General features: G+C 43.3%; 1 protein-coding gene across 2 annotated transcripts in view; it reads right to left on the reverse strand.

Moving 5' to 3' along the window:
• Positions 1-12,646, reverse strand: part of BAHCC1 (BAH domain and coiled-coil containing 1) — a 151,140-nt gene that overhangs the window by 70,026 nt on the left and 68,468 nt on the right. For both annotated transcript variants that reach the window (XM_074224931.1, XM_074224930.1), the window contains exon 2: positions 2,743-2,922. In XM_074224931.1, the coding sequence (XP_074081032.1) occupies positions 2,743-2,922 (180 nt within the window). The remainder of the gene's footprint in view (positions 1-2,742; positions 2,923-12,646) is intronic.

Genomic DNA, 12,646 nt, shown 5'->3' on the forward strand with positions numbered 1-12,646 from the left:
GGAGAAGGGTCCATGAGTAAGCTATGTGGCAAATTTACCAAACTTCCCTTCTACGTTATCTTATTTCACTTTGAAGCCAGGTTCTGTCCCTGAGTTCATTTTAGGGAGTCCCTGGCTTTAAGGTAAAGGAGTGGGGAATCAGATTATGGTTCCCTCCTACCCTCCCCAAAGCTAAATTATATCCTGAAGTCTCATTTAATCTATCCTAATTCTGGCAAGGAAAGGAATCTGTCAAGGGAGATGACAGGGAACATGGGGGAAAGAATATCGTGGAGATGCTGAATCTAAACTGTCCTTCAGGAAGCCGTTGGTAGAGGGGGAAGTAGGTGGTTGGGGGCGGTTGAACTTAAGGACATGAGGAGGGAGATTTTAGGTCTAAGTTAAGGGATGGGGGTGGGGTCTATCAACCTGTCACTGTCTTTAAGGGTAACTCTTCTTCCCTCCCCTTCCCCCAACTCAAGGATAGACAGAAGGATGGACCCCTTTTCTTCTGGGCCCCAGCAGGTGGTGTAGCCCACAAACTGCCGCCTTTTGCTGGCAAGATTCCCAGAGTCATGTGGGTCGGGGTGAGAGGAGACATAGTCCTTGTGGTGACGTGACTGGAGGGAGGGGAGGGGCTTCAAGGGATAAAAGATCACCCCAGCAGTCTTTTCCATCTCAGGAGTAGCTTAAGCCTAATACAAATCAGAGGGTGACAGTTTGGTCTCTGCTCCCTCCATTCACCATCTCCCCAAATCCCTGGGACTCTTATGAGAAAATGAAAGATAATGTCATTTTCTCTCATCAAGCTTTGCTTCCGATCCCACCATTGTCCCTGCCCCCCCACGTGCACCTGTGACAGACCAGGGAGACAGTTGATAGAGCAGACTGTTGTTTATGCTAGGATAGCTTCTTATGATCCCTAGAGGCCTACTCATGACATCTTCCCCCACCACACACATACATCCCCCTATTCCATCCACTCCTCCTTGCATCTAGTCTAAGGGGCTTTATATAATAGACTGGGAACATCGGCGTCAGTTTGTTCAGAATTCTAAGTGGGGCATGGATGAGTGAAGGAGCACTGAGGTCTCCCAAACAGAGGTCTGAAGGAGTTTTCATGGTTATTCCTGATGACACTGCCTTCAGTCTCTACCCTTCTCTGTCTACTTTCCTTTTGGTGATGACCAACAAGTGTTGCTGAGAGATGCTAGGTAGCACGTTAAATAGTCAGGAAGCCCTGTCTCAGACATTGTGTGACATTGGGAAAGATGCATAACCTTTGCCACAATTTCTTTATCTGTAAGTTGAGAATGATTGTACTTACCTCCCAAGGCTCTCTTAAGGATCAAATGAGATAACATCTATAAAATCGTTTTCTCAAACTCAGCTAGTGATTATTTGATTAATATTATTTTAGGGGAAATGAGATTTAAAGGGTAGGAGAAAGATTAGGGTAGAAAGTCCTTTTCCCCTATAAATGCTACTACAGCTCCTATCCAATTCCTATTTACTGAATAGTGATGAGAGTCCTTGATCTTTCCCAGAAAGTGAACTCTGTCCTGAAGTTTAAAGCTGAGATGATTTTTAACAACTGTTGCTCATTCTTCACTTGTCCTGTATAAAGAGCAAACCCTTCTCTCTCTCTCTCTCTCTCTCTCTCTCTCTCTCTCTCTCTCTCTCTCTCCTCCCCTTCCCCCTGTCCCCCACCCTGAGCTGGGCGCTAATCTCCCTTGTTGGAACACGAGGTGTACAGTGTAAGTCTGATGGACTGTCAGTAAACACGACATTCGCTCATCAGAGTCATTGAGTTACGATGGAGCTGGGTGCCAGGAGCGGAAAGGCCTCTATACTCGATGCCAACTGCAATTACCTCTCTGTCTGCCAGCCGGCAACAAGGGCTTAACTCTTTCCATGTCATATAAGAGGACATAGTTGAGGAAGATGGGTAATATGAAATGTATGAAATGAAAGAGGAAGGAACAACTAGCTAAGAAAAAAGTAAACTGCCCCAAATCTATAAAAGAGAGTTGATTCCATAGTTCACCTCCCTCCACCTCTCAACAACCACAGAATGTATGGAGTATAGATTAATCAACAAGTGTTTACTGAGTCCCTGCTATGAGGCTAGAGCTATGTTAGGCAGAGGATGACTAGGTGGGCTTGTCACAACTTCTTCTCTTTCCTGGGCACAGATTAAGGAGTGACATGCCCACTCTATCGCCCTCCCCCACTCCCAAGCTGGTGCATCCAGTGAGCATTCTTCTTTCCTGGGCTACTAGCAGGATAAACATCCCACTGTGGAGTCTGGACCCAGCTGGGAAACACATTTCCTTAGCAACTAACTTTATTCCTTCCTTCTACAACCTCTCACCCTGCCCCCACCCCAGCTTCTTCTACCTCTCTGCATATCTGGCTAAAAACGATTGTTAATATATATCTTTCTTTTTCTTTCCAAGTCAGAAGCTTTTCTAGGAAAGAAGATGATGAGAAAGACCCTTGGCTCAGAACTTGACACACCTGAGTGGGGAGAAATGCTTAGAGTCTGCCTCAAGTTATGCCCAACTTTTCCCATTCTAGTCCTGTACATTGTACCCCCCCATAACTAGAGCTCATTTTTTGATAGTTATAAAAGTCAATAGAGGTGCAATCCAGGGGTCATGGGTCATTTACTTGCTCCCAACTCCTTACTCCACAAAATCAAATATAGAGAATAGAGTCCCTTTCTCTCCCTCCCTCATCAGTATAGCAGAGACTCCTTACCTTCATGAGAGTGAGAGAACCAGATCTGAGAGGTACCCGAGTGGGGGCCCCGATAGGCCTGATCAGAGGGGGAGGAAGTAGGACCACTGGGGTGTGCAGGGGCAGTGGATCCCAGGCTGCTGGTGAGGAAGCTGCCCATGAAAGAAGAGGCTGGAGGATTCCCCATTAGGCGGCTGCTGGCTGTGGACAAATAAAGGAGAAAGTTGAGTATGAGGTCAGTAGTTGTTTGGGGGTCACCCCCCACTATATGGACATGAATTCATTTATCGAAAAATTTTCTTACACCTATTCTATGCAGGCCATTATACTGAATATATGGAAAGAAGGAAAAAGATGGAAATGATACAGACCTATCATGGAATTTGCATTCATTCATACCCGCTGTGGTGAAACAGAAGCATTCATCCTAGTCTAGTCTGTTCACTTCAATGCTTATACCAGGTAAAACAATGGAACGAATTGGGGATTTGAAGTCAAGAGACCTGAGTTCAACTGCCATTATTAATTCTATGATTTGGGGGCAAGTCACTTAAGACCCACTCTCTGGGTCTTGATTTTCTCATCTGTAAAATGAAGAGTTTGGATCAGATGATCTTTAAGGTTCTTTCCAGCTCTAAATCTTTGATTCTATAGGATTCATATTTTTTTTTTAGTTTTTGCAAGGCAATGGAGTTAAGTGACTTGCCCAAGGCCACACAGCTCAATAATGGAGGTCTGAGGTAGAATTTGAACTCAGGTCCTCCTGACTTCCAAGCTGGTGCTCTATCCACTGCACCACCTAGCTACCTGATTTTCAATCCAACTAAAGATCTTCCAATCATGAAGCACTCTCCATTCATAGGTCTGGCATATGCTCTTCCATGATATTATCAACAGATCAACAAGTTCAACCTAAAATAGTGACAGCATATTTTTAATTACCCCAAGACCAAAAGCTAAAGATCTCTCTTTCTATGTTAATTTACACTTGCTGGGAATCCATCATGTATCATTGATCATTCTCTTAGGGCCCAAACATGTCCCTATATCTAACTCTCCTCATAGTATTCAGTACCTTCTTGGTACCATACAGCCTCAAAAATAAGTCATAACCTTCATTGTACATATAATAATCTATATTAGTCTATTTGCTGTCAGGGAGAAAAGAGTAAAAGAGAAAAATTTGGAACTCAGAATCTTATAAAAATGAATATTGAATATTATCTTTATGTGTGATTAAAAGAAATACTATTTACAATAAAAAGGAAGTATCAGACATGCTTATCATGGTCCACATGTGCCCCTTAACCCCACTCCAACTCCATTTATTTCTCTATATCTAGTCCTATGCAGACACTCACCCCCATACTCTCACCCAGCTCAGTAGGATGGAAAACACACTGAACAAGGAGTCAGTAGAAACTGGGGACTAGTCTTGATTTTGCTACCAGTAAGCTGTGTGATTGGGCAATCTATTCACCCTCTCTGGGCCTTAGCTCTCTCATCTATAAAATGAAAAGGGTTGGGTTTGAAGAGATCTGAAGTCTTCTCCAGGTCAAATGTTGTAAGACTCTATGGCCTGATGCACTCGACTAACTTGGGTAATGCGCCTTAGGCCACCCCACTCCATTGTATCTAGACTGGGATCTTTCAGCTCTTGCTATCTACTCAGTCTGTGGCATAAGATATATTCTTCAGTAGAAAAGGAGAGGGGCGGCTAGGTGGCACAATGGATAAAGCGCCAGCCCTGGAATCAGAAGTACCTGAGTTCAAATCTGGTCTCAGACACTTAATAATTACCTAGCTGTTTGGCCTTGGGCAAGTCACTTAACCTCATTTGCCTTGCAAAAACAAAAACAACAAAAAAAGGAGAAGCACACTGGGATACCAGAAAGAGGTGTGTGTGTGTGTGTGTGTGTGTGTGTGTGTGTGTGTGTGTGTGTGTTGGGGATGGGGTGGGAAAGAGGTGGTAAAATTGAGACTCCTGTGAGAGTCAACCATGTTATATACACCCTGTCTCTTCTTTTAGATTGTGAGCTCCTTGAGGGCAGAGATTATATTTTCCTGACTTTGTATTTCCAGAGTTTAACACCATGTCTGGAATATAAGTACTTAATAAATATCTATTGATTGACATCAGCCAGTTCCTAATTTCTTTTAGGAAAATGTTACATGCAAATGTACACATATGTTTAGAGACTACCATACTGGCCAGTCAAAAGGCATACTGTTGCCACTATAGAACTAACTGCTACTTCCCCTGGGGAAAGCAATGGGGCATCTTTTCAGTACAGCTGAAGATAGTATCCATACCTGCTATGTACAGCTGTGGGCTCATCCCAATGAGCATAATCACACATGTGTGATGTGATCACTCAAGAGAAGGACACAGGGACTCTATGGCAGTTTGATCTCACTTGGGTACCCTACTAATCTATGTGTTTATCAGGGAAGAAGAGCAAGAATGAAGGATAGCCATGCTTCTGCTAACATTACCATTAGTGGCTCCCCAGGGCTCAGCCCTTCTCTGGTGTAGAGTAAACCATGGCAATGAACAGCCCTTAGGCTTGCCCCACACCCACTATCCTACCACCAGAATAGCTGGCATCAAGCCACCAAGCCATTATCCTGATCATCTCAGTTGACACCACTCAGCCAAGTCCTAAACACTGAAGTCTCTGGAGGGAAAGCCTTCTGGGGACAGTCTATCCAGGTAGAGGGGCTCTTAACACCAACTACCCTAATAGCTATCAGAACTATCCTTCCAGTGAGAGGGATAGGAGTGGGGCCATAAACTTGCCAGGAGCTTTCTGTCTCTAAGTGAGAAGGTATCAGATTCCTAAGAGCAAATGCACAGAGAGCCTGAATGCCTCCCAGACCAACTGGACTCTACGGATTGGTTTGGCAGGTTTGGCCTCATTACTTTGGCAGAACAGAGATAGTGCCCCTTGGGGCCAGTTCCAGTCCAAAAACCTGATACCTCTACTGAACAGGCAAGAACGGGGAGTGTGTCTCCTGAAAAGCAGGGAGGGTCTTCATCCATAGGGAATGTGGTGGACTGTTGGGGACAGGTCCTTTCTGAGATGTAACTCTAGGGGTCTGCTTATGGAGCCCTTGGGTCTGGAGGGTAGTGTATTTGCATTTGCGCATGTGTATGGGTGAAAGAGAAGACAAAACAAAAAAGAGAAAGTGGAGAGAGGAAGGAAGGAGAGAAGGATAGTGGAGGAGAAAAGGAACAAGAGAGTGTAAAGGAAAGAGGGAGGAAGAGAAAGCAGGGAGGGAAAAGAATATCTTAATTGAATAAAGTGATTCAACTGATCAGTTTAACAATTTGCAATGTTTCAGGCATGTCACACTCTATTCCTAGGTTTAAATACAACTTGTAGGCAAGGATTCTTTTACTTTATTTTTTGGATCACTTTTGAAGTCACAGCTTTTTTGGAGGTGGCAATATAAAAATCACCATTTTCTTTTAGATTATAATAGTACCACCCTATAACCTTTAGTGATGCCAATGACAGACATTGCTCTTCTCTATGTGGACTAATCAGGCTATCTGTTCTCACTGCCCCTAGTCCTGAAGTAATAGATTGCAAAGGTCTGTTCACTTCTGACTGAGGGTCCTAGCCCATTTCTCCAAACCTGTGGTATTTGTGTGTGTGTGTGTGTGTATGTGTGTGTGTTGAGTGTGTATAAAATGTATCTACATATACTCGCATAGCATGACATAGTGAATAGAAAAGTGGATTCAATCAGGAAGATCTGAGTTCAAATCTTTCCCTTGACACATACTAGATATGGCATAATTTCTAAAAGGGAATTATATTGAAGGTCTTAATAGCAGGATTATGATTCTAGTTCTGGGTATATCCCTTAACCTCCCAGTACTCTAGGCATCTCTTGAAAATTAAAAGCCACAGAAAAGAAGAAACCTGTAATGGTGGTAAGAATTTCTTTACCTGGTAATTTTCTATGCCAGTAAAATGACAAGTTTAATCTCTGCTCCCCTCCCCTGCCCTACCCTTCTCCTATGCTAAGCTATCTCTGTGTCAATGTGACTGTCTATATGCATACTCATATGCTTCAGAGGCGCTGTGATCTACTGAATGTGTATTTGTGGGTCTTGTTCTCTGATCTGCTCCTAAACAGTACTACACTGGGTCAAAATGGAATAGGTCTTAGACCCAAGGTTCCACGAAGTAATGGAAAGAACATTGCATTTGGAATCAGGAGAGATGGGTTCTAACCTAGTACGGACATTTTCTAGTTATAGAACTTTTGAACTGATTAAATCAGCTCCCCCTTAGTAGTTTTCTTACTGAAAGCAGTAGATTAGAATTGATGTTCCCTAAAATCCCTTTCAACTCTGGAATCTTCTAATTTAGATGTTCTAGACCTTCCCTGAAATGGCTCTGCCCTATCTTAAACTCAGTAGACTCATTTAAATTTACATCTAGGTAGTACCCTGCTGACTTTCCTTTCTATTGCATAGCACTAAGGACCCTCTCTTGGGAAAAAAAAAGAGTTGAGGCCTCTTTTTATGTGCTTCTCTAAGAGTATTTCATTTGAAGTCAGAAAACCAAATCTGAATATTGGCTCTATGTGAGTTATTATTACTTCTAAGACCTTCAGAAATTATTTTAACCTCTCTGAGTCTCAGCTTCCTCAACAGTAAAATAAGGGAGATTGTATTAGTTGATCTCTTAGGTCCCAAGGAAACCCTGTTCTACTAGAAACAACTTGAGTCAATAGATTCCTTGACTTTTCCCTCAGAACTCTAAATCTCATTGACTTCTGTTAATTTAGGGATAAAGCAAGGGCAAGGAAACAAGAGGAACCAGGGGGTCTAAGTTAGGAGCTGTTGTAAGGCATAGTTGATGAACCAGACTGCCAGAGCGGTCCAGGCTACAGAAAGAAAGGGATGAGAAGTAGGGACAAGAGGTAGGTTGGAGTCTATGTTGGCAAAGTTGGAGGGTCAAGAAGAGGTAGAGAAAAGGTACCACTAGTCTAGGCTGTGGTTAAGTGGATGCCTCCCTGGATTCTTCCAGCAGAATGTAGACTGACCTCTTGTAATCCAGTTGCACAGGCCAAGGTGAGTCAGGGAAGTCATTCCATTGCCAGAGGGCAAGAAATTTATGATGTCTCATCTGGGTCCAGCCCTGAGACCTCAGGAGCTTTCCAGACAGTAGGGTGACTCAACCCTAGAACCCCAGGAGGATGGGAGGAAATCACAAACATTTGGAAGGATGGAAGGTAAGGCTGTGAGAACAGACTCCCAGAGGGTCACAACATGTGAGAGCCAAGAGAGTGTGAGACCAGGGCCTGAGAAATGCTTTAAGATGGTGTGTTCTCATCTGTGGAGGAGTGGGAAGGTAGAGCATCACATGGAAAGATATAATGTCTATCCCATGTGTGCAGGGTAGGATGGGGGCAGTGGGGAAGAGTAGTTTTACCCTATGGTCCCTGAGGCCTCCTACTGACACTGGTTATAGAATCAAAATTAGTTTCTGCTGGAAGGTGTGTGTGTGTGTGTGTGTGTGTGTGTGTGTGTGTGTGTAAGAGACAGTTAAACATTCCAGTTTCCTGAGGTTAGTATTGACTACAAAACTGTATGAGTGAATGAGGAGAGGGGAGCAAAGGGAAAGTGTGTGAGCTAGCCTGGGAGTATGGGAATATCATGAGGTTGTGAGGGAGAGAGTGTCAGACAGGGTGTGGGGAGGGAGGAGTCTGGGGAGAGTGCATGTGCTGGAGAGTGGAGGTGAAGTAAGTGTGTGTGTGTGTGTGTGTGTGTGTGTGTGTGTGTGTGTGACAAGACATGGAGATGAAGGGTCTGGGAAGAAGGCAGAGGATGTGGGTACTAAAGCCTGGGGGCGTCCTGAACAATCCTGCTGGGAGATCCCTGGGATTCCTTAGGCAGAGATGGCTCACACTGTATACACACCCAGACCACATGTGTTTCCAGCCGTGGGTGAAGTATTGGAGAGAGAAAGAAGTATCAGCTTCCTCAGATTCTGCAGAGACAGGCTGTGTGTTGAGGGGTGGAGGACGGGAACATGAGGGGACGGAAATAAAGGGAAAGCCTTGGCCCCTGCTCCATAGCAACTTCCTCCATGGGGATGCCTGTGGGATGAGTATCAGGGCTAGAAACTCACAAGCTTCCTGCTTCATCAACTGGGGCTGGGCCCGAAATCCCAGGGGCAGATCCACCCCCTCATCCCTCCCAGGGCAGTCCCTTCCCACCCCTTTTCCACCCAGAGGCAAACAGAAGAGCTTGAATCTTGGTGGGAAGCACCAAAAGTCCAAAAGTCTGGATGGAGAAATTTTTTTTTCTCAAGAGTTCAGCCCTGAGAACCCAACACCTTATGCTCTCCCACACGTGGGAGTCCAAACCCAGGCCTCAGAGACCCGGCCTCTGGCTCAGGATGGAGAGATAGTTCAGTTGGCGGGAGAGGCTAGGGATGTGACACCAACAGGGCTATGGGCAGGAAGCCCGGGGTGGGGGTGGGGAGGAGGGGAGGTTTCAAAGCACTTTTTAAACTGATAGAAATAGTGACCCAGGAGGCTCTGTGGGAGGGGTGAAGGGGAAGGATATAAGGGAAAATCTAGGTGACAAAAGCAAAAAATATCAATAAAAAATGGGAGGAGTGAAGGAAAGCCAGGAAAGGAAGGAAGGGACCTGAGAGATGGATTGTCTCAACTTTGATCATTTTCTCTGGTCATCTCCCATTCCTGGGACATTTCTCCTTTCTCCACTCTGACTACTGACCTCCTTGGCTTCCTTTAAGTCTCCCCTAAAAATCTAACCTACTGGAAGTGTGCCCTAACTCTGCTTAATTCCAGTGCTTTTTCTCTATTCTTATTTATCTTGAATATAATTTGCTTTGTATATATTTGTTTGCATTTGTTATCTCTCTCTTCAGATTGTAAGTACCTTAAGGACAGAGAGAGACCATCTTTTGCCTCTTTGGTATTCCCAGAACCTCATAGAGTTCCTAACACATACTAGGCACTTAATAAATGGAAAGAGGAAAGAAAGGAAGGGAGGAAGGGAGGGAGGGAAAGATATCCTGCTAGGGAAACAGAAACATTCAGTGTCCAGTATAATTTGCAAAAAACACAAAGGACCCAATATATAGGAACACAAGATGAGACCAGAGATATAGACTAAACCAAAGCCTTAAATAAATAAATGAATGAATGAATGAATAAATGAATAAATAAAAAGCCCACTGCTGAACCAGAGGTGAGTGATGGTAACTTGGATGTACTCTTCCTTATCTGAAAAAGATTTTGGAGGGCCAATTTAGATCACCAAATATAGAGAGCACAGCATTGGCTAGAAATGTCCATATTTCTAGGGTAACTAGACAGCTAGTGAAAGTCTAACACTTGGCTATCTCATTTAGTAAGAGTGACAAGGAGCTTCTCCCTGTTGATCAATTCCAAATTATCAAATGTGTACAGACTACGTATATTAAGTATCGTAAATATGTATACTATGTACAAACAAGATTTTTATATATACTATATATATATACACACATTGCTATGTTTTGTGTATTAGATATAACTATATGCAAGATGATTATATGTATGTATAATGTTTATGTGCACACTATGTAAACATGATCAATCATGCATGTGTGCCGTGTACACTATGGATTAATAGTATTACATAATGGGTATATAGTATTCATACATTGTATATATCATTTATATGCATGCAAATAAATTATAAATGCACCTGAATAAATACATGTATATAAATCTTATGTATACATAATATACATTGGGTATACTGATGCACATATGTGTGTATATATATATATTTGTATATATATATATATATATATATATATATATATATATATATATATATATATATATATATATATATACTAATCATCCATCCATCTCTCTCTCACTGTCTCTCTCTGTCTCCCTCTCTCTGGTATAGACAGTTTGTTTGCATGTTGTTTCCCTCCCATTAGAAGGGGGAATTCCTTGAGAGCTTTTGTCTTTTTTTTTTTTGTAACTCCTCTACTTAGGTGCTTAATAAAAGTTTATTGTTGAAGAAAAAAAATGTATCTTTCTCTGGAGTAGCAAGAGAAGACATCTGATGTCTTGGCTAAATGAGGCTGTTCAAAAGCAGCAGGATTGTATAGTGGAAAAAATGCTGGACTTTTGGGTCAGAGGCAGTTGGGTTCGAATTCCAGATTTGACAGTTACTATCCAAGCAACATTAGCCAAGCCTCATAAATTCTCTGAATCTTATTTTCCTAATTTTGTTAAATGGGCACAATAATCCTGGGATTATCTATCTCATAGTATTAGGAACAGAGGATTCTGTAAATCTCTCCTTCAAGATCCAGGTACATTAGAGATCTCTGTTAGCTCAGAAAAAAAGTTGCTTCAGAGGAGCTGTTTTTCCAAGTATCATCCCTAATCCCTCCCTGGAAAAACCCTTTCAAAACCCAAAGGAAAGGTGATGCCCAAGAGAGAAAGACCTTTCTGCCTGACCTTAGCCTGTGAGTCCCTAAACTTTGGCAAACACGTTATCCTCTGGCTCATGCTCTCACCACAGGAATTTGGAACTTGACTAAAAGCAGCTCTCTATCAGCACATCCCCTTTTCTGCCACCACCATCATCTGCCCCCAAACAGTCTGGTCTAACTTGCTTTCAGTCCTCTGGGATCCCTTTCTACAGCCTTTCTACAGCCTTTCCCAGAAGCCATCATGAAGGGGGAAACCCAAAGCCCAGGAGAAAGGAAGGCCAGAATGGAGGGAAGTCAGGGGTGTGAGGAAGGGAAGACAAAATACTCCCCTTATCCCGGGTCTGGTCAGTTTCTAGTTTCAACCCAGAATATCTTTTGATTAACTGGCAATTCAGAGGTAACCAAAGCAGTGGATCCATAGGACAGGAAGAGGTGGTAAGAGGAGATCTGAGAGAGGGAGGATATAGCTAGAGTAAAGGAGGAAACAAAATACTGGCTTCCGCCTCTAGCAGGGGGTCCTTAATCTATCTGTGTGTGTGTGTGTGTGTGTGTGTGTGTGTGTGTGTACGCGCGTGTGCTCATCTACCATCACTATAGCAGCTAGAATTTGGATTACACTTTTAGGTTTGCAGAGCACTGTACATATGTTATCTCATTTGATCATGAACCCCTTTTGCAGTCTGGCAAAGCATTCTCAAAATAATATTTTTTGAAAAAATAATTATTTAAGAAAATTTTAGATGAAAGTTAATCAAAATAATGATTTCCATCTATGTTTGGGGTTGGGGAGGGGAAGAGGTGTCAAAATGGACCCAAGGTTAAAACCCCTGACCTAAATCCTCATTAGGTCTGATTAACCCTTTCCTACATGTGTCCCATGTAATCCCCACAAACTCCATTGGTCATAGAGGGATCTCCTCAGAGAGCCTAAGCTTCCAGGGGAAAAAAGACCCAGCAACTGTTAGAACTGACAGAGAATGTCACTAGCCCCTAATTGTCACCTCAATCAGAGGGGAAAGTGGGCTGTAAGGCCTGGTGCCCAGCCTGGCTCCTGGAAGAGCTGTGGGACAGGCAGGGGTGGTTGCACTTCTCCATTCCCGCATCGTGTCAGTCACACCAAAAGCCAAACAGTGACTTTCCTTAGCTCTTCTGGAAAGCAGGAGAAATCAGCTCCAGGACAAGAGCCAGAGTCAGAGACAGAGCTCTCCCCGGGCCAAGCAGAGCCGGGAACTTGGCTTCCGGCTCCTTTCCACTTGGCACTATCCATTCTCTGCTTTGCACTGTGGTTAGCAACTCAGAAGGAAGCTAAGCAAAGGCCCTGAGACAGGGAGATATGCAAAGTTAAAAGTACTGAGAGTAAGCAGGTGATAAAGAATGTCCCAATGTTGTAATTGGGAAATGGTCTGCCAAGAGACAAGGACTCTGGAACT

The sequence above is a fragment of the Macrotis lagotis genome, chromosome 2 (genome assembly GCF_037893015.1).
Source record: "Macrotis lagotis isolate mMagLag1 chromosome 2, bilby.v1.9.chrom.fasta, whole genome shotgun sequence".
Classification (NCBI taxonomy): domain Eukaryota; kingdom Metazoa; phylum Chordata; class Mammalia; order Peramelemorphia; family Peramelidae; genus Macrotis; species Macrotis lagotis.